Source organism: Heteronotia binoei, chromosome 3 (assembly GCF_032191835.1).
Source record: "Heteronotia binoei isolate CCM8104 ecotype False Entrance Well chromosome 3, APGP_CSIRO_Hbin_v1, whole genome shotgun sequence".
NCBI classification, from domain to species: domain Eukaryota; kingdom Metazoa; phylum Chordata; class Lepidosauria; order Squamata; family Gekkonidae; genus Heteronotia; species Heteronotia binoei.
In genome coordinates, this window is record NC_083225.1 from 51,406,167 (window position 1) to 51,433,910 (window position 27,744).

The 27,744-nt window shown below is 43.7% G+C and overlaps 1 protein-coding gene across 1 annotated transcript; it reads left to right on the top strand.

Moving 5' to 3' along the window:
- Positions 1 to 466: 466 nt before the first annotated feature.
- Positions 467 to 27,144, top strand: TGFBRAP1 (transforming growth factor beta receptor associated protein 1). The gene is made up of 12 exons (XM_060233789.1): positions 467 to 667; positions 4,214 to 4,915; positions 8,463 to 8,657; positions 11,108 to 11,262; positions 15,309 to 15,391; positions 16,603 to 16,944; positions 17,906 to 17,963; positions 19,300 to 19,443; positions 20,612 to 20,758; positions 22,633 to 22,792; positions 24,015 to 24,448; positions 25,865 to 27,144. Exons 2-12 carry the CDS (start codon positions 4,231 to 4,233, stop codon positions 26,051 to 26,053), a joined length of 2,592 nt encoding a protein of 863 aa, XP_060089772.1. The 5' UTR covers positions 467 to 667; positions 4,214 to 4,230; the 3' UTR covers positions 26,054 to 27,144.
- The last annotated feature ends 600 nt before the right edge of the window (positions 27,145 to 27,744 follow it).

Here is a 27,744-nt window from a genome sequence, read left to right on the forward strand (position 1 = left end):
TCCTGAGAAGCAAATGTGCAAACAATGACTATTTACTTAGAGGCAAAGCTTACTGAAACTTAATTCTCAGCCGGATGCTATGGACATCTACCCAGCATTCCCACCCCCGCACCTAGAGATTCTGAGAGTGGAGCCTGGGGAGGGTGTGGTTTGGGGAGAGGACGGACAACAGCAGGGTATAAAGAAATGAAGTCCACCCTCCAAAGCAGCCATTTTCTCCAATGCAACTGATCTCTGTCGTCTGGAAACCAGTTGTAATTCCGGGAGATCTCCAGCCACCATCTGGCGGTTGGCAACCCCACCCCCAGAGTGCACACTGACACCAAATCCCACCCTGGAACGTCTTTTTCCCAGCCGACGGCAACCAGCGACGTCCGCCTGAAGAAGGGGAGGAGGCTCTCGGGCGCCGCGGTTGCCCTCGCCCTTCCTTTCCCCGCTGCCTTCTCCGCCGTTGCTTTCACTTCCCTTTCTCTTCCTCCGCCAGGCGTCAGGAGGAGCCTGTCAGTGAATGGCGCCTGCCTTGTGACCGGAAGGACCGGGGAGCCGCCCCCGGAGGAAGAAGCAGCTGCGCTGGCTCGCAACGGTGGCGGGAGAGTCGCTGACACGGCCGGGCCTGGGGCGAGAGGGGCCGGTTGGCCTTGCCGGGACGAGGGAGCTGGCTGAGCGGGTAAGAAGGCAGGCCTGAGTCACCGTCCCCTGCCCTCCTTCCCACCTGCCCAGCGCTGGCCCCGGCTCCCCACCCCTGAGGCTGACCTGCGCCGGGGCAGCCGCAGGAGCCTAATGCTCTGCCGCCTTGCCTACTCCCCCCAGCCGGGTGGGCGTGGCGGCGGGGCTCCCCGGGGCCGGAGCCTGGGAATGCTTGGCCTGGCCTGGGCCGGGCCGGCCATGCAACGAAATGTCAGGTCTTCTTCTGTTGGAAGAGTGCGTGCGGGCCCTTGGTGGGTGGGAGAGAAAGGAATAGCCGAGGGTTCTCTTGCAGCAAATGCGGGTGGCTCCAGAAGCACCAGGACTTTTTTTATACATATATAAAAAAAGATAAAGGTGTTACATCTGTAAGCCTGGTCTGCGTAGTGCTATTGACACGGAATAACGTGGGAACTTTCAGATTTCTGAAAGCGGGGAGGGGGGCAGGAGGGGTAAAAATGTGTCTTTGGGGCTGGAGTAAAGGATCTTATATGAAGCGGCCTAGTAACCTGTGTCTAGAGATTAGGGTTGCCAATCCCCAGGTGGGGGCAGGGGATCCCCCGGTTTGGAGGCCTTCCCCCCCTTCAGGGTCATCAGAAAGGGGGGGGGAGAGGGAAATATCTGCTGGGAACTTCATTATTCCCTATGGAGACCGATTCCCAATGGGGCAGGGGTGGCCAATGGTAGCTTTCCAGATTTTTTTTTTTGCCTACAACTCCCATCGGCCCCAGCCATCAGCCATGCTGGCTGGGGCTGATGGGAGTTGTAGGCAAAAAACATCTGGAAAGCTACCATTGGCCACCCCTGCCATAGGGTATAATGGAGAAATGATCCATGGGTATCTGGGGCTCTGGAGAGGCTGTTTTTTGAGGTAGAGGCACCAAATTTGCAACATAGCATCCACCAAATTTGCAGCATAGCATCCCCAGAATACCTTCCAAGTTTCAAAATGATAATTCTATGAGTCCCAAAAGAAGGTCCCCCTATCCTTCAGTATTTTCAATGGAGGGGAGGCATTTAAAAGCTTTGTGGACCCTTTAAATGTGATGGCCAGAACTCCCTTTGGAGTTCAGTTGTGCTTGTCACCACCCCCAAAGTGCCCAGATATTTCTTGAATTGGACTTGGCAACCCTACTAGAGATGCATGTGGCTGGATGTATTGCAGTCCCGCATATCTTGGTGGTTAGGAGAATATAGTCACAAATGATCACTGTAGTGCAGTGATAACTAGTATTGTGTAGATCTACCTGAGTTCATGTGGTCCTCTATAGAAAGCAGGGTTTTAATCCAGCTTTCTACCTGAAACATAGTGTGTAGTGTTAAACAGACTGTACTGAAAGCTCTTCTAAACCCATTAGCTTCAGGAGTTGGGATTGCACTGCTCCTTTTTTTAACATAGAAGGACTTTTATATGTCTGGAGCAGGGATGGCCAAACTTGCTTAATGTAAAAGCCACATAGAATAAACGTGAAATGTTTGAGAGCAGGAAGGAAGGAAGAGCAAATAGTTGGGGAGAGAGAGGTGGAAGGAAAGCAACTTTAAATGCATTCTCCAAGTTGGCTTGGTTTGGAGAAGTGATTAAAATGCCTTCTCCAAGCCAGCCAACAGGGCGGCAAGAGCTTTGAGAGCAACACAAAATGTATGAAAGAGGCTCCCGTGCCACAATTTGGCCATCCCTGGTATGGAGGAATATTCAGTTATGAGAAGATGGAACTGGTTTATCTGAGACCCTGTTTACTACCATAGTCTTAGGATAAAGAGAGGCAGGCTAGTGCATTTATTTATTAATACAATATTCATATCTTGCCTTTCTCACCATAAAAGAGGACTCAAGGCAAGAGATGAGCACATCTGGACTGAGCTCCCAAATAACATTTAATAGTGTTAAGATGAATAGCATCTCACAAGACTAAAGTCACAGGAAGTGTACGAACAGTTAGTCTCCTTCAGATACCCTCCTAATTTCAAAGGGGCTGCTGCTGGGAAAAAAATGCAAAAAGTTGGAAATGCTGTTAATAGGCTAACTTTGGAATTTTGAGAATGTTTCCTGAAACATGATAATACTTGTGTGTCATAGTCTTGCAGTTTAAAGATTAGATAGAGAGAGAGAGAGATCTGTTTATTCACAATTGATGACCAGCTCTTAAACACAAAAACATCTACTTAAGTTCTGTAGCTTGTTCTGTTGGCTGAATCTTTATAATGGCTCATGCCACTGTGCAGAAGTGGTGTAACCTAAAAAGAAGTTCTGTTCTGGACAAAGAAACTTCAGTTGACTCAAAAAATAGATCTGTTGTGTTTGGCAATTCTTGATAACTACTTTGTCACTGGTGTGGGTGCTGTAATACTGAGTTGTGGTTGTGGCACTGCCCATCCTATTTAAGACATACTTTATTCTGTAATATACTGATTACTCTTATATATAATTACTCTTAGAGTTTGAAGTCATTTGCGGAAAACACTTCAAATATAAAAAGTATTACGTTTGGTATATTAATTAAATTTTAAAAGTGTAAATGTCTGGCTCTTCTTCAAGCTGGACTTATATGCAATTATAGATATGGAACAGCAGTTTCTGCCCCCTAAGGTATCTTAGTTATTGCAAATTGGGAACATAAGGAAATAGTAAGAGTTGAAAATAGAAACAATCAATACTGTGGTGAATAAAAGGATTTTTTATTATCTGGATTTACAGTCAACTTTGCATATAATCAGCATTACAGAATGAATGCAAAGACTTTCAGCACGTATGTACTAGAAGTTACAGTGGGATTTGTGCTTTTTGTCACAAGCAATAATCAGTGTCCTACTTAAAAAACAAAATTGTGTCTACCTTGGGGGGGGGTGGATTTGTGGCCTGCCCACCTTCTTAAAACACTTGGCGGGTGCCAGGAAAGATGTTAGTGGATGCTGTGATATCCACAGGTACCATGTTGTGGAATCAAACCTGGTCTAATCTATGATTTTTATATCCATACTATCTTTTCTGTTAAAATGCCAAATAGTTACAGGAACAAAACTACTCAGAGGTAAGTCCTATGTTATTTAGTGTTGTTTGATTCCTGGAAAAGAGGCTTTAGGATTGAAGTCATAATATATAATTAACGTGGGCACATATTAGATGAAAACAGGGAAGAATTTGCCATTGTTAGAGAGTCAGATAAATGTGTATGTTTAAAATGGAATATGATGCAGTTATGTCACTCTGGTGTTTTGAGACTGTGAACAGCTCAGTAGTTAGAAGAGGAGGCAGAGATCGAGGTTCATTAGGGGCTTGGGATAGCAGCAGCAACATGTTTATCATGTACAGAGAATTTCCAGCAGCCGCTCAAGAGCAACAAAGTGCAACTTGCATTGGGCCCCCTTTGTGACTGTCAGAACTTCTGTGTTTTCTTTTTCTTTTTTCTTTGTTTTTAGAAAGTGCACCTGGTTTTGGAAATGTTAGTAAACTGAAAGTCTGGACTGATTAATTTTAAATGTTGTTCAGTGGCTGAGTGTAAAAATGTTCTCTCTCTCTCTCTCTCTGCAGACCATCTGGGCAGCGCAATGAGTGTCAAGGCCTTCAAGCTGGTCCCCGCAGTTGAGCGGGAAATGCTGATGGGTGACAAAGCTCGGATCAATATTGAATGCATTGAATGCTGTGGGAAGAACCTTTACATCGGAACCAATGACGGTTCCATTTATCACTTCCTCTTGGAAGAAAAGAACTCACCAGATGAAAAAACAAGTTTTACTGTTACCAAACAGCTGCATAAATACCTAAGTGTGAGGAAGGCTGTGGGCGAGTTAAAAGCGGCTTCAGCACTCAACAGGCTTTTGGTGCTTTGTGACAGTACCATCATGCTAGTGAACATGATGAACTTAGAACCCATCCCCACAGGGGCACGAATCAAGGGAGCAGTGACGTTCACGTTGAATGAGAACCCTGTGAGTGGGGACCCGTTTTGTGTTGAGGTGTGTATTGTTTCAGTTAAACGGAGGACCATCCAGCTGTTCTTGGTATATGAGGACAGAGTCCAGATTGTGAAGGAGGTTTTTACTCAGGAGCAGCCCTGCGCTGTGGCTGTGGATGGCCACTACTTATGTCTTGCCCTCACCACCCAGTACATTATACTGAATTACAATACTGGAGCCTCCCAGGATCTGTTTCCTTACTCCAGTGAAGAGAGACGACCAATTGTGAAAAGAATAGGCAGACAAGAATTCCTATTGGCTGGACCTGGAGGATTAGGTGAGGCTAAAAGCTCTTTTGTTGCATCACATATGAAGAGATTTCAGGTATGTGTTGGGGGTGTGTGTGTCTTTTCTGTCCTTGGTGGTGGTGGGCGAGATGCTTTTCTTCATGACAGAACAAAGCTTGCTTCAGTCAGCTTTGATCCTTTGTGCAAAAGTCTGAGAAGCCCTGATCCACTTCTCAAGGGATGACATCTCTTTTCCATATGATGGACAAGCAGAAGAAAGGGTGTTTTTGTGAAGTATGCCAAGGAGAGAATCAGGATGCTAAGTCATAGGCTGGGTACAGACGGGCAGCCTCCCAGCTCAGAAAAAAAGCCGGCACAGTCTAAAGTGCCCTGGGGCGGTCAGACAGCACCTGCCCCGCTGCCAGAAGAGGGATGAGCTGTGCGTGCTCTGGACGAGTGGTCAGACTGCTCAAGTGCATGGGAGGCGCTTCCCTGGTGCTCCATGGCTGGCTCTTTAGATGGCCAGGAAAGGCAATAGGGAAGGGCTTTGGAGTTGTAGCTTTTTAAGGCAGCAGGAAGGTGCTGGAGGACGACATAAGGGTTGGAGCGAGATGTGTGCATTTGAACATGCAGTTTAAATCTGGCTGTGGAGAGTTCCTGTGTCAGACCTAATAGGTGATCTGCAGGGATCATTTCATAGAAAAAGACGTGCTGGAGTTCATTAGCACAGCTCATTTGCATATGCCGCACACCCTTGACATCACCGAAAGGTGTGCTAAATGATATCAGCTCAGCTTCTGCCTTAAAATGCTTCTTGAATTATAATTGTCATAATAAAGCCTTACTCCCATCATACTTACTCCTATGCGACCACAGTGGCATGATGAAGATTTCCATCTGCCTGCTTTATATGTTTTGGTTATTTTCCCATTTTTTGTGGGAGAAAATATTAGAAAGTTTGTCACATCTTGTTGTTGTTCAGTCACACAGTTGAATCCGACTCTTTGCGACCCCATGGACAAAGTCATGCCAGCAGGGCCGGCTCTCCCACTAGGCAAACTAGGCGGTTGCCTAGGGCACCGGGAGGGTGGGGGCGCCAAATTGGGTTCCCCACCCCCCCTCCTGGTGCCCCAGGCAAGCACCTAGTTTGCCTGCCTCCCCTGCCCCCGCCACTACCGCCGCCCGCCCCTCCATTTCCTTCACCTCCCCCCCTCCCTGCCGCGCCTCCTCCTCCCTCCCTTCAGACCCTTTCCCACTCCATGCCAATTTCAACACCAGAACCGGCTCTAGTGCCGCATTCCAGCTCTCTAAATCCCCCCCTCCCCGGCCAAACACTCGAAACGTGGCTAAAACTGCGCCGCGGGGCCAGGGCCCGCTCACCGTCCCTCAGGAAGAGCGTCCTGAAAGGGCGACCCCCGCTGCCACTGAATCCTCCCCTCCCCACTTCCTGGATGGGAGAGGAGTCAGTGGCAGCGGGGGTCGCCCTTTCAGGATGCTCTTCCTGAGGGATGGTGAGTGGGTCCTGGCCCCGCGGTGTGTTTTTAGCTGCATTTCGAGTGTTTGGCCAGGGAGGGGGGGGCTTTAGAGAGCTGGAACGTGGTCCTACAGCTGGTTCTGGTGTTGAAATTGGCACAGAGTGGGAAAGAGTCCGAAGGAGGAGGAGATGCTGTGGGGAGGCGCAGGGGCGCTTGGGGGGCATCAGGCAGCTAGTCTGCCTAGGGCGCCATGGGGCGTCGGGCCGCCCCTGCATGCGAGGCCCTCCTGTCTTCCACCATCCTCCAGAGTCTGCTCAAATTCGTGTTAGTTACATTAGAGATTTAGAGTTCAGCAAAATGCTCACAGTGCGGGGGGTTGAACAATGAAGCCCAGAAGCAAGTATTTGGGGAGGGGGATAAGAAAGAAAGAGCACAATAAAATTTAGAGGTTCCGGAGCTCTGCTCCTGTGAGATCCTACCCAAACTGAGGCCTGGTGGTCTGAATTCAGCCATAGTCCATGTCTAGTGTAGTTGACTGTAGTAGGACTTTTGGAATTTCAAATGCTGCCATCACATAAAATCTTGAGCTGTCCCTGAAATTGGAGCAGCGACACACAGAGTAAACAGACAAGTTACCAAGGTGAGAGTTCACTCTTGCCCTCTTACTTTGTATTAGGAAGCTGAAATTGCTGTTCTTTATGGTAAACATCAGAGGCCAAGAGCAAACATGGAAAAGTCCTGCTTCTAAACTTCCAGAGGCATTGAATTGGCTGCTGGCAGAAGGGGACCAATCCAGTAAATGAATTCATATTTTACTTCAGTTATTTATCAAGATTGTTTGCAGTCTATACAGCTTTGATGAAGGTAGTCTTAAGAAACATGTAGCCTTTTTCTGTGCAAATTTCACATGTGTTGTGCAGCTTCATTTATTCCTTTTCTTCACCTTCATATTAATGATCATGATGTTGGTGTATATATACTTGCCCCAGAATACAGTAATCAAAATGTTACCCTCACTTAACAAGATGACAACAAGGAGAGTGGGATTTGTGTGTGAAGAATCTAACGCCTTTCAGTATGGATGCACAGGTGATGTTCTCTATGCATTATCCTGGAAGGAATAGAAAACCCTTTAAAACATGACCCGCCCCCCTTGTGTTCAGGACTGCCACAGAGTTGGTTTCAGAGTGTTCTTGAATACAGCTTTCCTTCTAATGGTTAGAACATGCAGCCAAAGCACAGACACTTAACATATCATTTTTCCTTGTTTGTCTCTATGGTTGTGGTCCTCAAACTTTTTGAACCTTCTAAGTCCTCCCTCCTTGCTTTGCAAGGTACATGTAATTGTCTCTCTCAGCCCATTTTTGGGTCCTCTCATCTTCAGTTTGAGAGCCACTTTTGTGTGGTACTGATGGATGTCCTTGAAATGTATGTAGATCCAGGTGGGCAACTGTGTTGGTCTGAAGTAGTAAAACAAAGTAAGAGTCCAGTCCTTTAAGACCAACGAAGTTTTATTCAGAATGTAAGCTTTCATATGCATGCATACTTCATCAGACAATGGAATGGGGTAATAAACAATTAGAGCAATTAACAGACAACATTTATTGCCTCATTCTGGCATGTTACTGTTTTATTGGTTTCCCATGTAAATGCTATCCAGACCAAATGTTCTTTCATTTTGTTAATTTCACTATTTTATTATTGGGTTCTAAATTTGTACCACTTTGCATTCTTAACCACTGCCCACCAGCTATAAGTAGCTCTGCTCACTGAGCCCCATTACATTGTCTGATGAAGTAAGTATGCATGTGAAAGTTTGTATTCTGAATAAAACTTTGTTGGTCTTGAAGGTGCTACTGGACTCCCACTTTGTTTTGATAGGTGTGTGTTAGTAACCAGAAATGTGCAAAAAAATGGGGGGGGGGATCTTCATTCTAACCATAAGAGGATTTTATTAAATTCTAAGATATTTTAGACGTAAGAAAAATTATCCTCTTGTTCCTTCCTGCTCTTAGTCTTTACAATAGGGAATCTGCTCCTTTTAAGAATTTGACAGCCAGGTAATCAGCCAGCTGTTTGATAACAACCTTCTCATTCATTGTTTCTGTTACAAATTTTGCAGGTATGTTTGCAACTGTTGATGGCATTTCCCAGCGGGCTCCTGTTCACTGGTCAGAAAACGTGATTGGGGCTGCCCTCTGCTTTCCTTATGTAGTTGCTCTTGATGAGGAGTTCATCACGGTTCACAGCATGCTGGACCAGCAGCAGAAGCAGACTCTGGCCTTTAAGGAGGGTCATATCCTGCAAGACTTTGAAGGTATAGTTAGCTTTGTACTGTGGCATGTGAAAAAGACATTTTTTAATTGCCAGTGAAAATACAGGCTTGCCAAAAGCGTATTATTATATTGTTTGTTTGTTTATTTAATTTATATCCCGCCCTCCCCACCAAAGGCAGGCTCAGGGCGGCTCACAAACCAAGGGGCGACACAAACACATCAGTGTGACCAATACAATAAACAACAATAAAACATAAAAACAATTTAAAACATTTGCATGTGCTACTATCCTAATTTCAGACAGCGATTTAAATTCTGGTGGTTAGCTATACTCAGAGGTCTCAGGATCGCCGTAGCATAGTGAAGTAGGCCATTGGTGGTGTTCTTATGGGCCATTCCCATTGCTGCAGATGTTACCATTCATGTAAATGCCTGGCAGAAGAGTGCCGTTTTGCAGGCCCTCCGGAACTGTAAGAGTTCTTGCGGGGCCCTAACCTCCTCCGGCAGCTCATTCCACCAGCTAGGGGCAGCAACGGAAAAGGCCATGGCTCTCGTTGTTTTGAGCTTTGCTTCTCTGATGCTGGGAACTGTCAACAGGTTTTGAGACTCGGACCAAAGTGCTCGCTGGGGCATGTGCAGGGAAAGGTGGTCCCTAAGGTATGCAGGACCCTGGCCATATAGGGCTTTAATGATCAGCATCTTGAAGTGACCCCGGTACCTTATCGGTAGTCAGTGCAGCACTTTCAGCACAGGCTGGATGTGTTCCCGTAAAGGAACTCCCATTAACATCCTGGCTGCAGCATTCTGCACTAGTTGAAGTTGTCGGATTTGGGACAAGGGCAGCCCCATGTAGAGAGCATTACAGTAATCCAGTCTCGAGATGACCGTTGCATGGGTCACTGTTGCCAAGTCATCGTGTTCAAGAAAGGGGACCAACTGCTTTGCCATCCGCATATGGTAAAAGGCTGACTTGGCAGTGACAGCTACTTGGGCCTCCATTGTTAAAGAGGCATCCAAGAGCACCCCTAAGCTTTTAACCTTGGGTGCCAGCATGAGCAGGGCTCCATCGAAGGTTGGTAAACGGACCTCCGGTCCCGGACATTGGCAACTTAGATACAGGACCTTCATCTTTGTCGGATTTAATTTCAGTCTACTCAGCCTGAGCCACCCCGCCACAGCTTGCAGGCAGATCTTCCAGGGTGGAGTTGGACTGGCTGCCCATCAGCAGATAGAGCTGGGTGTCATCTGCATACTGGTGACAACCCAGCCCATACCTCTGGGCAACCTGGGTGAGGGGGCGCATGTAGATGTTGAATAACATCAGAGAAAGAACCGCTCCCTGCGGCACACCACATATAAATGGGTGTCGCCAGGATAGTTTGTCTCCTAGCACCACCCTCTGTCCCTGACCCTGGAGGAAGAAGGAAAGCCAGTTCAAGGCCAACTCCTGAATTCCAGCATCGGTGAGGCGACAGGTCAGTAGCTGATGGTCGACCGTGTCGAACGCCGCTGACAGGTCTAACAACATCAGCATTGCTGAGCCATCTCTGTCCAGGTGCCTGGACATTTCACATGTGAATGATATGTGTAGTGTTCGATAGCAGCCACAGTAGTCAGTCTGCATAGACCCAGGAAACATACTATAAGAATCTCACACCTGAATGTTTTACTGTCTATGTTTAGGACAGTTATAAGAGAAAAATAAGAGCAAAATAGTGTGTTTGTAATTATGTTTTGCCTATTTATGTTGCTGTAGCTATTATATAATTTGTGACTTACAGAATTTGGCAGATTGTATTAAGTGCTTGGGATGAGGCAGGATGAAGAATACTGTACTATACTCTAAACTGAATTGTAGACACTGTACACATCAAAACACCCTAAGGTGAGGCAGTTGTCAGGGCCCATGGCTTCTGGTGGAGCCCATTGCCACCAACCTGTTGCCCATATGCCTGCCTTGCCCTTCCCCTTCTCCTTCTGCTTATTGACTCGCTCCCCATGCTTCCTGCCATATGCACCACCCAGCATCATTGAGGGCAGCAACAGCAGGGCCGCTGCCAAGCTCTATGCTGCCCAGTGCCACTGGAGAAAGAGCAGAAGAAGGACATCTAGGCAGGCAGGCAGGTCAGGAAAGGAGGTTTAAGTGGGAGCTTGGTGGTGGGCGGAGCAGTGGGGAGAGAGCCCCTGGGCACCCTTTGCTGAGGGCCCTCCAAAACCTGAAACCAGCCCTGACTGAACTGTGCTGCATGTTTAAGGGCAGGAGGCCCTGGTCTTCAGAGAAAGAAGACATACACAGCCATCCTGATCTGAGGTAGACAGATTTGAGGTAGGTATCATGGGCTTGTACTGAATGTGCAGTAATGTATTTCTCACATTGAAAATGTGCCATTTAGGCGTCTCATTGCCTTTTATATTTAAATTTACCTGGAGATTCTCTGTTGTGGTAAGCAATAAAAATGGCATATTTCTTTCTTTTTTAAAAAAAATCCAGGCAAAGTTATTGTGGCGACCACTAAAGGAGTATACATCTTGGTGCCGCTACCACTGGAAAAGCAGATCCAGGATCTTTTGGCCAGCCACAGAGTCGAAGAAGCTCTGGTGTTAGCAAGGGGAGCGCGAAGAAATATTCCAAAAGAAAAATTTCAGGTCTGTCAAGTATTTTTAAATACATGAAAGTGGTAGAGTAGGAGGCAAGCTGTGAAGATGTAAAAATCTCATTGAAGATCCCTCTGAGAATTGGAGCCCTGAAATGCTGTTAATACTAAAGAGATCTCATTCTTTGTGTTTCTGGCACGATGTGCTCTGATGAGTCAGCTGAGGAGCTAAGATTGGATGGTGCATTTTAAGAAGAGGGACTGGAGAAACTGGGGAGGGGTGAGCTTCTGAGAGCCAGCGTGGTGTAGTGATTAGTGTGTCAAATCAGGATATGGGAGTCTTAGGTGTGAATCCCCACTCTGCCATGGAAGCTTGCTGGGTGACCTTGGACCAATCACACTCTCTCAGCCTAACCTACCTTACAGGGTTATTGTGAGGATAAAACAGAGGACGGGGGAACGATGAGAGCTGCTTTGGGTTCCCGACAGGGAGAAAAGCAAAGTACAAATGAAGTAAACAAACTCTGATCTGTGCTTGCTTCAGATAGTGTTTGGTGATGCTGCTTGGATGAGAAACTGGCAGAAAGGTAGTACTTTGTGCCCCCTCAGGCTGATGGAAATATTACCACCTGGAAGCCAGTCCTGGTGATTTCAGTCGGCCTTACTTAGGAGATTTAGCAAGTTCAAGAAATGATGATGATGATAAGTGCATTATCAGTTGTTCCGTGTGCTTCATATGCTATATCAGTAATCCTGCAAAGTAAACTTCTGTTACTGTCATGCTGCCTGGGTCTCTTCTTCACAGAGGTTTTCCAGTGTGAGCGTCAAGACATATTGCTTTTTCTCCAAGCTTCCCTACATCTTTGTTCGCCATTTGTTATCTTTCTACGGTTTTCCTATTGTTTCTTCTCAAATCAGATCAAAAGTGGCTTGAGAAGGCATGGAGAAATGACAAGAAAAACATAGAAGGACAGCAAATGGGAAATGAGGAAGTGAGGAACCCCAGAGAGAAACTGCTGCAGGTCGGCAGGCACCCAAATTTCAGGAAAACCTCTATATAAAAAGGATCCTGGCTGCAAATGTAAGGCTTAGTGTAGTGGCTCTCCTGAGCCCCCTAGTGGGTTTGTGGCTGAAGGGCAGCTGCTTGGAAGCTTCCAGGCTAGAGAATTCTCTATTCTAAAATCAGAATATTATGTGTGTTCTTTTAATAGTCCCCAAAAGTCTCCAAGCAACAGTACTTGCTAAAGCTTCTCAACTTGTACTCTTTGAATCTCTCTTCCTGAACATTTTTTATACACCAGTTCAGTTTTAGAAATTTTTCTGGTGCCTATTTGAATAATTCTGTGTGTTAATTTCCCCCCAGTCTTGTATAAAAACAACAGTCTAGGAAGTGTAACTGAATCTGATACATGACCTCTATAGAAGGTCCTTCTTTTTTGAAGCCAGTCTATTCATTAACTGATCCTAGTCATGTTTGTTCAGAAACAAGTCCCGCTAAGTCTGATGAGATACATTTCCTGGTAAAAGTGTTCCAGACTATAGCATAAATAAATAGCATATTCTTCACAGGCTGTACTGGCCTCGTGTGGCAACAACCATTTTTCCCAACAAAGACTTTGTAAACAAAAACACGGGACTGGAGCAAGTCAAGGTCCTGCCACATACAGCTCTTCCCTTTCCTCAAGTAAAAATATATTTTAAAAGTGTATATTGTGAAGTCAGTTGCTATTTTTGGATTAAAATTATGAGCATGAGGTCAGACAAGGTTTTGTTTAGAAAAAGTTTATATTGCTCTGGTTCATTTTTTTTTTTGGAGTTCAGAAAAGTGTTTTAATTTTGTGTGGATCCTTTTTAGAATATTTTGCTGGACTTAAGCAGTTAGCATCAAGCACAGTCTTCAAAAGGAGGAAGATATATTTATTCATCAAGATATGTTGCTACTGATGGACGTTAAAACAGCAGCATGATATAGGCTGGCTAAGTTTAAGAATGGATTGGAGAGCTATTTGATAACATGTTCCAACAATTTATTTTAATGGCTGTGCTCATTTTAGCAATTCAGCAATTTCCCTCTTCAGTGCTAGGTGGAAATTATGGAGCATGCAATTTAAAGATTTTGGAGACGATATAATCCAAGACCTGTTTGAGCATCCCATGAATCAAAAGGCTATATTTAGATTTCTCTTTTTTAAAAAATATTTTAAAAGAGGTTGATCCAGCAGCAATCACCATGTTGCTGCGCAGGCCCTGTCTGATATGAGAGGCCAACAAACCTGTGTTGATAAAAATATTGTTGTCTCTACAACTGAACATTGGAATAGAAGTAATATAAAACTCAATCTGCATGCTACTTTTGAATTTTTTTTCTGGCCTGTAACTAAACAAATTGTAATTGTTCAGAAAAGATAAAGAGTCTAAAGGGAATTGGTTATAAAATTACTATGCTGACCCTAGCCCAGATATCTTTTGACACCCCCAAACCTTTAAAGGTCTAACTCTTTACAACACAATTCACAGATAACCCACCCTCTTATCTCTTGAGTAAGGAAAGTTATTCTCAGCTTCCGTGTCCCCCTGCATTCCCAGGCGGTCAGTAACATCTCCGCTGGGGGAGTTCCAATAGCCTTCAAAAAACCGGCACATAGGCATAATATTCTGCATAGCAGGATAATGATATGAAGAAAAGCATGACAGGAGATAGAATATGGATCCTGACACTACATTAGTTTTCATGTAGAGAGAGGCAGCATGGTGTGGGGGTCGGGGTCAGAGTAGGGTCTGAGAAAACCAGGTTCAGAGTGCTGCTCTGCTACAAAGCTCACTAGACAACCTTGGGCTAGTCACACATTCTCAATGTCGCCCACCTAGGCAGCTGTAAGGATGAAAGGGAAAGGGAGAATAGTGAACTCCTTGGAGGAAGGGTGGGCTAAAAAGATGGCAGATCATTTCCTTTTTTTTAAGAACTGAAAGTTTATTATTTCCTTAATAAATGTTGAATATGCATTTATAAATTTGATGCAGTCTTGAAAATGATGGTGCTGAGATCACAGGGGGTGGGAAGCAGAGATGTAAAAGTTCAGTAAGGCTTGTGTTCAAATTAGTCAAATAAAGAATGTCTACATAAAAACTGGGAAGTTGCTGTGAATTCATGATGCATCTTGTGTTGGAGCAGTTTACTTCCAAATTGTGTATTCAGCCTCTGAACAATGTGGAATGCACTTTTGTGTAGGAGAGAATGTGCATACCAGAGGTAAAAAATTTAGGACATACATTTTGCAGTATGTTTGTGCTAATATGCCATGACCAAGTTACTACTTTCCATTGCCTGTGCATGCTGCAAAATATGTGTGTTCACCTGTTTAGATACACAGGGTATTTCCTGTTTCATTCCTGTTTCATATTTGAAATGTCTTTCTGTGTAAGACTCTTACTGCATTTGAAGCTGTGATCCCAGAGATGCTTCTATAAATTGCTTGAGAAATCTGTAGCAATTTTCATTGCAGGCATCCTCCTATGCATTGCATTTTGCAGCCTACCAAAAACTTAATTGGGACTGGCTGGTAGACCTGCTTTTTAGTGTCTACTCAACAACAAAAAACTGTGGAAAAATAATGGAAAATTAATGAAAAATACTTCAAAATTGTAATAGATAATTGGACACCTCATCTTCACACATTATTACATGTAATTACATATTATAGCATATTGTCAAAAATGCAAGGTATAAAGTACAAGGAATAAATATTCAAAAGTGCTTGCGGTTAATCATGTCCATATCCAGCTTGAAATACTTGAAGACTATTCACCCGACTCCGTGGGACAATTAAAGTGCCAGTGTCAAATGTGTTGCAATTGCAGATAATTCTTGTTCTTCAGCAAAGAATTTGAGTCACTTTCTGTGGAACTCTAGGCTTTTCATTTGCAGTGTCTGCTGGCATCTTCCAGCTCTTTGATTCTTCATTGCATAAAGCAGTATGGGTGGAAAGTAAATCAGAAGCTGGAATCAAGCTTGACTTGAAATAGCATTGGTGCATGGAATCTGTAACATGTAGTAGTGTCTGAAAGTGAACATGTCCTTCTTCTGCTTTTCTGTTGCAGGTAATGTACAAGCGAATCCTGCAGCAAGCAGGCTTTATACAGTTTGCACAGCTTCAGTTCCTAGAAGCAAAAGAACTTTTCAGGTAATTCTTAACTGGTGATGGGTCAGCTCCTTATGACTTGATTTGGGGTCAGCTCCATTTCCCCAGCTTCTTCAACCAGCATTCAGGGGAGGAGGAAAGCTTGTTTTCTGAGCATTCATTCTCAGTGCTTTATGTTGGCACATACCAGCTGCTGACATCCAGTGCTCTAATTGCCTAGGAATAGGCTTGATACAGTGCTCAGAATGAAAACTGTAGCAAACGCAGATGCCATAACACTATAACAAACATTTTCCCCAGTCCATCTGTCCGTGCATTACTACATACGTTGTACAAGTTACATTTTCATTTTTAATGCTTGGATAGTTAGAGATTAACACTGAAGAACTTCACTGCATGTGCCCTCTTAAATAGCTGGCTTTGGGTGCCTGATCTTTGACCATTTGACATCCCACACTGAATAAAAACTTTCAGTGTGAAAATGCTTTGTTGAATTGCAAACACAGGACCATGCAATGAACAAATACATATTTTGCACAAGGGAGTTACAAACTTCAGCACCAGTTGTGACTATAACATATAACCCATATGTGCACATAAAGACCCCGATGTCCAAAGGCTCAGTATCCTCCAGTCCTTATTTCCTTACTTGCCAGGCAAGGATCACACATAATCTAGCTTACATACGTTGAATTTCACATGTCGCTTCTCTTACAAGGGGACTGAACAGACCTGCAGCCATGCAGGCACACACACACAACACAAAGAGGCTTTTCCAGATACGTGCAGACTTCAGAGTCACTCGAAAATGTTATGGAATGCTTTTGAACAATCTGAGTGCAGAAGGGAAACTGTCTTATGTGCGAATGCTCTTTTTCTGCTTCAGTGGGATTTTCAGGTTAGGTTTTGAGTCATAACGTTACTACTTGTTATGGAAACCTTAGTAGAATTTCCCATTCTGCTGTCTTTGATTAAGCTGTTCCTTATTCCTTGAGATCTATAAATGGCATGGTAATTGAATAGCTAACAGAAGTGGCTTTCTGAATGTTAACTTGTATTATAGCATTTCATATGATGAAGATTTTTTAAAAGTTCTTAGGACAGTGCTAGAATTGCGCAAGTATTTTATAATCTGCATACAAAATCTGGCATCCCTTTGTGTGTGGGTGTACGTGTGTGGGTGTGTGGTGTGCGCGCCTCTTGTATACTTTTTCTTTCTCTTTGCTTCATTTAGTTTGACACTGTAATTGCAGAAGCGGCCAGCTTGATGTCCGGGAGCTGATCTCTCTCTATCCCTTCCTGTTGCCTGCTTCCTCTTCCTTCATTCGGTCTCATCCTCCTCTCCACGAATACGCCGACTTAAACCAGCTAACCCAGGGGGACCAGGAGAAGATTGCCAAATGCAAACAATTTCTTATGAGCTACTTGAACGAAGTACGCAGCACTGATGTTGCAAATGGCTACAAGGAAGATGTTGATACGGCTTTATTGAAACTCTATGCAGAAGCCAATCATGAGAGCCTTCTAGACTTGCTGGCCTCAGAGAATTTCTGTATTCTTGCAGATAGTGCCACGTGGCTGGAAAAGCACGAAAAGTAAGCATTTCGCCTACATCAGTGATTCTTGGAACTTCTTAGAGTTTTGTGACTCTCCCCACCCTCATGGATGCTATTTGTGGTTGGCCACTCTCTCTGTCCCACACCCCCCTCCAATAACACACTATTTGGCATCCATTTTACAGTGGTGCCCCCAACCTGTTCTAAAAATCCAAAGGTGCTAAGATTGGGAGATCCCTGGTCTATGCTGGGTTTTCTGCTGGTGGCAAAAGGAGGGCCACTGCAAAAGGCTGTATTGGGGATTATGGGACCTGCCTGGGCAAAAGCCATGTGAGACATAGGTAAAGATGAGAGTTGGGCAAGATTGAGTGAAAAGCCTGGCTGGATCCATTTCCTGCCTTTAGAGCCTCATTAAGAACCAGTGTAGTGTAGGGGTTACAGTGCCAGAGAAGGAATCCCCACTCTGCCAGGGAAGCTCGTGGGGCAGCCATGCACTCCTTGCCTAACAAGGCTCAGAGGATTGCTGTGAGCAGAAAAAGGAGGAGAGATTATGATGATTTCAATTTTATGGATTCACCCTATCCCAAGCAGTGCTGGACTCTGGGCAATGTACAACACAAGAATAAAATACATACATTTGAAAAGATAAAACAAGTTACATTAAAACAAATTACAAACCCCAAAGGCATCTCATTTAAAGTGCTAATGTTCAGATTCGCGGTCATTACATCGGGGATGGGAGGAAACCCCCCCCCCCAACGGGGTGGGATGGGGAGAAAGGTGCCCGCATGGCAACCGTCGCTGTCCTTATGCAAAGACTTGGCGGAACATCTCTGCCTTACAGGCCCTGTGAAACTGTAAAAGATATAAGGCACTTTATAAGTCACTCAAGTTGGGGAGAAACTTGGGTTATGAAGTAAATAGATAACATTTATCTTATGCTTGATAAATGCTAAATAGTAATTCTTGGCTTTTTGCCGTTTCATATCCCTTTTCATAGATTTTTTGCACTGGGACTCCTGTATCATTCGAACGGTCAAGATGCAGCAGCACTGCAGGTCAGACTGAAGCCACATCTCACATAACTCAAATCTCTAAACCGCATAAGCCTCCTGCTTTGTTATCTTGGGGTGTGGATTTAGAACAGTAGTAGCTGGGGGCCCTCACACCCTTGAATTCAGCCTTGCAGCCGGGAATTGAGGGTGGTCTTTATAAGTCAGTGCATAAAAGCAAGCATCGACATTCTGATAACAGTAAGGACTCAAGTGCCTGTGAGTAATCCTTTGTGCTTTTTGAAGCCAGGAACAAGGTATAGTTTCCCCTTCTATTTCTCTATCTAAAAGACCTGGAGGAGACTTCATTTTAAAAAGCAGGGCTGACTTCCTCTCTCTCCCATACATCCTCTCCCTCTTGGTAGACCTGCTTGACTCTAGTTCTTATTGTAGCCACACATAACAGCCAGTAGCTGTTCAGCCGGGCTTGAAGAAGTTTTCCTGTATACATGTTTGGTCTGCCTTTTTGTTGGAGAGATCTAGGCTAGTGGAATGCTAAACAGTTACAGAAAGGGTAAAATCAGTGACTTAGAAGAGTGTAACTCTGTTTAAAATTACACCGCAAATCTAAATACAGAATAATTGCTGCATATTGCACTGAATGTAGAGGAACATTATATTGGATGTTTCTTTTATATCTGCAAATTGTACTGAGGATTTAACCTTTCCATTTCCCAACCCCCTCCCGAATGGTCCTGCGGGTTGTAAATGGACTAGGGAGAGCTGATCTCACCACATGATTTCAAAGGCAGTCCAAGAAAGTTTAGGGCATACACATGAACAGCCTAGATTTCAAGATGGAATGACTTTCCCCTAACATCTTTTCACACCTGTTGTCTGCTTTGCTTTGTCTAACCAGAATTGCATCAAATAAAGGCTTGAACTTCTGAGTAAGTTGTGTGGAGGCCATAGAGTATGTAGCTTGGAATGAGAACAGAGCTGTGTTCAGCAGGGGAGCCATTGGAATGGACAGTTCCCCCCCTCCCCCATGTTTAGGCACCCTATGTAACAATTCTTAGTGGAGAAACACTCACCATTAAGGATGACACAACTGGGGTTAGTGTCTCTAAACACTGAGAGGGTGTGTGTGTTTCCCACGTATTGAATGTAACATCAAGTTATTCGTTAAGATCTCCATTGCTGGTACAAAAGGGAGCAACTACCTTAAGCACTTGCCTAGCAACCAGGAAACACTTTCCATTGTCTTCTATCAAGTCTGTGTGGGTGGGATAAACTTAGGTTGATTGACAAATCCAAGGAAAAATAGTATTATACATTTGCTTTTAAAGAATGTGAATTGCCAAGGGGTGGCTCTGACACCTTTTCTTCTTCTCTTCTTCAGTTATGGGTAAAAATTGTCAATGGAGACATTCAGGATTCTACACGCACAGACCTCTATGAGTACATAGTGGACTTCCTTACTTCCTGCTCAGACCATGAGCTGGTCTGGAAGTATGCCGAATGGTTGCTACAGCGAAGTGAGGAGGTTTGTAGCTGGGTTTTGAAACTGCTGTTGCTTGGCTGCTTGATGCAAAATGCCTGATCACACACTGTCTTACTCTTATTTATTAAATGCTTTGGTCCATATTCATATGGAGTTCCAGCATCCTGCTGTCTGGACAGAAATGCAGTAATAATGAAGAACCAGATATGGGATAATGCAGAGTTAGTGGAATGCCCACCAAGTGGTGAGGGTGTTTGTGGAAAGGCAGCCCCAAAGAGGAGCTGTAGCAGTCCCCACACACATTCATTCACTGGATTTTCAGATTTGTTTTGAAATGAATGTGAATTTAAGGCTGATGTTCAAAATGAATGACTTAATGCCCTAGTTTTAAGTGCTCTGCCTTATTTTGATAGCCTGTTATGTTTAGAATGTATTTTTTCTTCTGTTGCCAGAAAGCCAAACTTGGTCTCCCTAACACTCAAAATACTGACTTGTACTGGGGGAGGGTAGTTACTACCCTCCAGAGTATTCCCGTTGTGATCAGTATGTAGAATGAAGTGCTCAGTTGATCCAGGAAGTATGGTTTGTCATACTTCCCTCTATGATACCTTCCTGACTCTTCCTCCCTCCCTGCTCAGTTTTATATGTTCAAACTGTGCTGTGTGACCTCCCATCCATGCAGGTTCTTAAAAAGATAAATATCAGCATAACTATCTCTTGTCTTTCCATCTCTCCCAAACACCTGTTATGTAAAGATGGAATGTTGTGCTTTTTCCCCAATTGCAAAAAAGTACATTGCTGCACCATAGCTCCCAGGGTTCATTCCCAGTCATTAGCGTAGAGTTAAAAAGGGACATGCATGTGTACACTCTCTAAAACCACTATGCCACACAATTGTGTGTGTGTGTGTTGGGCTAAGACTGTGGTTCAGATCTCCATTCAGTCATGCAACTCACAGAATGGTCTTGGGCTTATAATGGTCTCTCATCCTAGCTTACTTCACAGCTTTTGGGGGAGTATAAAAATGGAGGAAGGGGGGAGAGTCATGTACGCTATCCTGAACTCCTTGGTGGCAGGGTGGGCATAAAAAGTAATAGATAGTAATAATCCCTTTGGCAAATTGAGGAACAAAAGATATTAGTAATTGTCAACTTGTGCATGTGATATATACAGATATAGTCCTTGATTTCTGAAATGTATCTCGTTTTAGATTGGCGTATACATTTTTACCAGAAGGCCGCAGGAAGAAGAACAGGAGAACAGTTTTAATCCAGATGATGTTATGAGCTGCCTTAACAAATACCCCAGATCACTAGTAAAATATTTAGAGTTTTTAGTTCTAGAAAGAAGAATACAGGTAAGTTTTTTGGAGGTAGGGGTGGTTTCTGTAGAATCCAAACAGATACTGGTGTATGGAGCTTTTATACTGGTCTGATATTCTCCATAGCCTCAAATGGCAGGTTGTTCTCTAGACTGAGGAACCTTTGGTAAACCTGGAAATTTGACTTCTCCTGTTTATCTCTTCAAAGTTCCGGTACTGTATTAGTAGAGGGAGGAGGCTGGCTATAGGAAAGCTAAAGGTGATGATGTACACATAAAGAAAACAAGAGTGATGTTTATTATTTACATTATAACAATATTAGCTCTTGGATCCCATCTGTCCTGGTGTTAGCTGCTGTGGCACTTGCTGAAGGGTAGATCGCTGAAATAAGTCTATCCTGTTCTATGGTTGCCTTTGAATAGCTCTGAGATTCCTGCAATCCCACCAAGGTATTATTTGGATTTTTTGGTGGGGTATGCACAGTGGCCTGGATCCAGCAATGTGCAAGTGGAAACATAAATGGACTTAGCATGGCTCTACTTGTGGAAGATCTAGTCCTTTCCTCCCTGTTTCTTATAGTGCCCACAAATTGCTTGAGCACATAGAAAAATGACTTTGGGATATGCTTTGTTTAAAGTAGTGCAAGGGGCCTAGCATGAGAGTTTCCCCCATATATCTGTTTGTGCAAGGATGCTGGTTCATGCAGAAATCTCCCAGTGGATCCAAGCCAGTGACCCACTTCTCTTTACATCTGTTCCCTCTTTATGAGGGCTGTCTGTCCCATAGAAGCATTTTGTGCAGCACTAAGTTTTCACCTGTTCTTGCACTAGGGCAAAGGGATGGGGATGCTTGTTCCCTTGTGCCATTGGAAGCTTCAGCCTTTAATGCTGCTGTGTGTATTAAATGGTTGACCCTGAACAGTGAGTGACAAGGAAGAAGGATTTCCAAGGATAGTTCATTGTGTTTCAGAATGTCACTCTTCACAAGAACTGTATTACTGTAACATTGGCCTTGTCAAGCCACTGAATTTAACAGCTGAGGATGTAAAATGCGGTAAAAGTTACCAACCTTCTGAGGTCGGTAAAATGAGTACCCAGCTTGCTGGGGGTAAAGTGTAAATGACTGGGGAAGGCAATGGCAAACCACCCCATAAAGTCTGCTGTGAAAATGTCATGAAAGCAATGTCACCCCAGAGTTGGAAATGACTTGTGCTTGCACAAGGGACTACCTTTAAAAAAAAAAAGTTTAGAGGAATTTATTTATTAGATTTATTGGTCCCCCTTCCCTTCAAGCAGGGCTTAGGATAGCTTGCAACAATATGTACACATTACATAGTTTAAAAACCAACATTAAAAACCCAAACAAATCCAGATAAAACAATATCCATTCCAAGATGGTGAAAAAGTTACAATTTCTAATTTTCCTGTGATTTTATTGTGGGGGGGGGGAGAGTGTGAGAGTGCCAGATTGTATGTTATCCTGTTGCTGTCCTCAACCAAATGCCTGGCAGAACATCTCTGCCTTATATGCCCTGCAGAAAGGTAGTAAATCCTGGAGGGCACAGATGTTCTCCGGCAGAGTTCCACCTGGCAGAAGTGGATTTAGGCATGTCCACTCATCTTAAAGTGAACAAAACTTTGGAAGGTGCAAAAGGCTTCTGTGATTTTTTTGAAACTTCCCTATCATGACAACATATGGGAAAGGCTACACTGGTGGAATTTTCCTCTTCTACAGTTATTAGAAAAAACAAGCCCAGTCATAGCAAAACGGTCCATATCTTGTGCACATTAACCATTTTGTATGAATATCTTAACTTGATTATGTGTTGTGAGTGCTTATTTTGTTGACATAATTAGTGATATTTCTTTTGGAGATTTGGAATTAATGGATTGTCTGTTTCATACCGGCAGAAGGAAAAGTACCACACCCACCTAGCGGTGCTGTACCTGGAGAAAATGCTAAACCTGAAATCACTAGAGGCAGAAAGGAACAACGAACTGTTTGAAACACAGGTGAAGCTGCAGAGTCTCCTGCGGGAATCTGACCTTTACAGGACTCGCTTTATTTTAGGTAAATTAACTAACATGGTTATAATGCAGCATCAAGTTTTACCTGCTCTGTACAGAAACAGAATGGAAGGAAAATAATATGCAGTGGAATCATTTTAAATGGCTTGCACTGATGCTCTTTTCTGCTCCATTTTAGCTGATTCCAGTTCTAAAATAATTACTTTAACATATTGGGGAATCTGACAATTCCCTATAAAATGCAGGCCTGGTGGCCACCACCAAACACTAATTATTTGCCTGAATCCCACAGTCTTTTCACTTCTTTACTGAAATGGAAGGGTAACGGGAACTGGGCATATGTGACGTATTTTGGCTCCAAACATATAGTTTGGCGTTCTACTACACAGAAGTGACTGTGATCTTGCCCTAAAAGCGGGGCTTTTTTGTTACCTGAAAACTTTTCCAGGTACTCTTTAGCTGCTACTCCTGGTGACCTGTAGTGCATTGCAGAGAGATACAAAGGGTGAGAGTGGGGAATTGCAAGGACTTTGCCAGTGTATACACTGAAGTGTTTTCTGTTTATGTAATGGGCTGAGTCCTGCTTGTTGTATTTAACAATGTTTTCAGAAATCCTATAAGCAGCTCACCAACTGCCAACAAGTGGAAAAATTTTCTCACAACTCTTATTCACTTTCAATTATCCTTTTACTTGAGAGCCAGTTTGGTGCAGTGGTTAAGTGCACGGACTCTTATCTGGGAGAACTGGGTTTGATTCCCCACTCCTCCACTTGCAGCCGCTGGAATGGCCTTGGGTCAACCATAGCTCTGGTAGAGATTGTCCTTGAAAGGGCAGCTTTCTGTGAGAGCTTTCTCAGACCCACCTACCTTACAGGCATTGTTCCCTCTAAGCTGCAGGGTCTTGTGAGCAAAAATTCTACTTTATGAACTACTGGCATTAAAGTTGTGAGCTACTGCATAAATTAGTGTGTTCTGGAGTCATCCTTCCTGAGCTAAGACAAAAATGTATGAGCTGGAGGCTAAAAGTCTGTGAGCTAGCTCACGCTAACAGCTTAGAGGGAACAGTGCTCACACGGTGTTTGTTGTGGGGGAGGAAAAAAAAAGAGACTGTGAGCTGCTCTGAGACTGAGTGAAGGGCGGGATATAAATCCAATATCTTCGTTTTCTTCTACTTCTGATGCCTGGCATACAAGAAGGGTTTAATGGTCTTTTTTTTCTTTTTGCTTGGATCAGGACTTTGATTAAAGTGTGTTTGCATTTGGCAGATAAAATCAGTGGCTCAGATCTTCATATGGAGTGTGCAATATTGTATGGGAAACTGGAAGAGCATGACAAAGCTTTACATATCCTTGTCCATGTATTGAAGGACTTTGCTGCTGCTGAGGACTACTGTGTGTGGAATTCCAAAAACAAAGACATTCCTTACCGACAGAAGCTGTTCCATATGCTGCTTACAACATACCTAAATTCCAACTCAGCAGAACATGAACTGGTCATGGCTGCTGTGGATCTCCTAAACAGTCATGCGGCTGACTTTGATGCTGCCCTTGTTTTGAGGCTTCTCCCTGACAGCTGGTCAGTGCAACTTGTCTCCTCTTTTCTGACTGGAGCAATGAGGGAAAGTATCCATGGTCAGAGAATGTCTCAGATCGCACTGGGGCTGGCAAAAGCTGAGAACTTAACTTACAAGCACGAGAAGGTAAGCAATACTGGTTTGCCCGCTGTATGAGGGTGCTACAATTTCTTAATAGTCACCATGAATTTTTGGTGTCCTGATGGAAGGATCATGTTTTTTCTTGGCTCATAATGCAGGTGATAATCTGCTAGGTGGCAGTTTCCATTCTTCTGCTGCATATTATGTACACGAAAGGTGGCAAATGCAACCCAATGGTTCATTAGGTGAGCCAGTTTAACTATGGTGGCTTAATAGTTTTCCTTGTTTGCTACGTAATCTACTGCTTAACCATGAAAGTGCAAAAAGTAGGTTGTGGGGAATACTTTAGTATCCAGTAGCCAGCTTTCGTGCACAGCATGGAAAGAGGATGAATCCTGCATCCCCTGTCACCATTTTCATATTGTGTGCAAAGCTGCTCTGAGATTTAGACAGTAGAGGAAATAATAAAAAACACACAGAACAGAGATCTTGGGTAGACATTTGTTAGACTATGAAGCTTCTGTGCAGTGCCCAGCTTCCAGTGAACTCCCCTGCCCACTGATGGCAAGTATGTCTTTGCTCTTAATGCCTCTCTAACCCCATCCCATAGGTCCTTGCTTCAAATCCTCTTTGCAAAAGAACAAACAAAAAAAAATGACAACAGGTGATTTGAATACTTGTTTTCTGGTGCTTGCAATACTAAGTACTTTAATAATACTGATACATGAAATAAAGGTACCTGCTTACAGATTTTCTGTAATGCAGGTTTGTCTTAAAAATCAGTTTTTTCATAGCGTTGTTTATAAAATGGCCACACGCCAAATGTGTGGGGTCTGCAGCTGTTGAACATGAGGGCTGTAAGGATACATTCAAAGCTGTGCTGGAAAGATTAGTTTCTAGCTGTGTTAAAACAAAAAAACAAACAAAAAAACTCAGGGCCTCTTCTTTCAGGAGTCTTATTGTTCAGGAAGTTACCAGAAGGCCTTCAGGCAGACTCTTCGTGAACATGTTGCCAAGAGCTGTATGTACAGATGTGATTGGTAGATGCCCTTCAGTAACTGGTTAGGTTGAAATCCTTTGCAATGACACTGGGAAGAATGTATCTTTTTTCCACCACATCATGCTGTAAACAGTTCATATGAATAAATCACCACCTGTTGACCAAGGGCATACCACAACTACATTATTTGAGGCTGTGTAGCACACTACTTGCAATGGTGCTTCCAAAGAATCCACAACTGTAGCTTAGGAAAAGTATTCAGAGGTCTTTGTTTGCCCCTTCTCTCTCAAAACCCCAGGTTTCCCTGGTGAAAGGAATTTTTGCCGAGTTGAAGAATATGGCTGGAACTACGGCACACCAAAAACAATTGACTTGGCAAAGTCTGCCAAGCCATATGCCCATGTTGGTTGGTTCATGTGTCAGTTTGCAATGATGTTTTTCATTTTTCTCCTTTCCTACAGGTAAAACTAAAAGGAAACACCACTGCTCTGTCAGACAGAAAACTCTGCCAGGTGTGTCAGACTCCCTTCAGTGAGCCTGCCTTTGTCAGGTACCCAAATGGCAGTGTGGTCCACACCCACTGTGCTGCAGACAGACTTGTGACTGCCAACACAAACCACCACTTCTCCAGCCCCAGCAGAAGGACATGAAATTACTCGGAAGGGTGCCAGGGTGCTGTAGTGCGATTGTTCTTTGGGGAAATCAGAGAGAATCAGCTGGATAAAATGGCAAGCGGAAGAGATGAGATTGCCCTGGGGAATAACAAGAAGACTTGAGCCAATGTGAAACAGGGCCACTTACACCTGCCGATCCTTTTTGTGAATGTAGATGGCACAAGAAATTGCAAACTTGTTTTTTATCACGTAATAAGCAAATGCAGTAAAACTGTTAGGGAGGGGAAGGGAGCCAAAATACCCTTTTAAAATTAAACCTTGCACTGAACTTGGTGGTCAACTGGCATTGGAAGAAGAGGGGCTGATGAGGAAAGACAACTTTTCACGAGATAGTTGATTGGGGGGGGGGGGTCGCTTCTGTCTCTTGAATAAATGGTATGAAGCAGCACTTTCTTGAGAGCAGAACAGACATGCAGTTATGAGTTTAAATGTTGCCTACCAGATGGCATCATGAACTTTTGTGCTGTGCTCTTCATACTATTGAGATTTGATGCACTTTTGAACCTTTGTACGCCTTCCTTCTCTGCCATTTATTATAGCCCATATGAAAGCACTGGCTTCTGGGTAATTCCTGCTTATTTCAGAAATTATAGGAAAGCAGGACAATGGCAGCACCAAGGGATGAAGAGCCCTATACCTTTTTTTCTGACACTAATCGCAAGAAAGCCACCCAAATTGAGAGTCCTGTTATATCGAACCATAAACCAGTGGGGTGGGGGTGGGAATGGGTTGAAGGATGTGGCTTTAATAAATGTAATGATTTATTTATTATCCTACTGGTGTTCTGTAAATACAGTTGAATGAAATGGTTTTATATCTCAGAAGTTCTCTAGAGCAAAATACATGACTGGTAATTCCAGGTATAGCTTTTGGTGTAGGTTCTACACGACAACACAATTCATGTTTTCCTGCAAGGAAAAAAAATGGTGCCTCTGATCTGCATTGCAGGAGTGGACCTTGGGTCATACAAAGGGGGGAGGGGCAGAAAGGGTGCAGCAAAGACATTGGTAGTTGCATCCTGAAATGCTGATAAGCTTGATCATAATAAATGCTCTATGAATTCTGAAGCTGTGTGCTAAGCTCCTTCTGTATGCCACAACCCAAAAGTAAGATATGATGAGGTGGCTTTTTAACTTCCACTGTGGTGTAGGCTTACTTGCCTATCTTTTCTGTGCCTCTTAACTGAATAGTAGTAGATTTGCTGACATAGTGAGAGAGAGAACCCAACAATGGGAGCGTTAAATTGTTTGCTGTATTTTTCCTAAATAATTAAACAAAAACCTGGATTCACATGTTATGTCCAAACTACTATGGGAGGGGGGGGGGATCAGGTGTTTGAATATATTTCTCTAGGTCAGTTTTCTGGTCTTAGGAAAATGTACCATCAAGGTGAAGAAGCAACATGGAGTCTGCTCCTTGCTGTCAGTTTCTGCTTCCCGTTCAGAGTTGGGAACCAACATCCAGTTTATTGCTTGGTTCCCCCGTGACAGTTCAAAGATGGATGTGGCAAGCCTCTTGATGTCCTTCCAACTTTCTTTCATTTGCTTTTATAAAGCAATTGATCTGAATAATTATCCCAAATCAATAGGATGCATCATTTATGACTTCTGCAGTTAATGATACTTTGTATGATTGCTTTCAGAACAAAAAATAATGCAGGCTTTTGT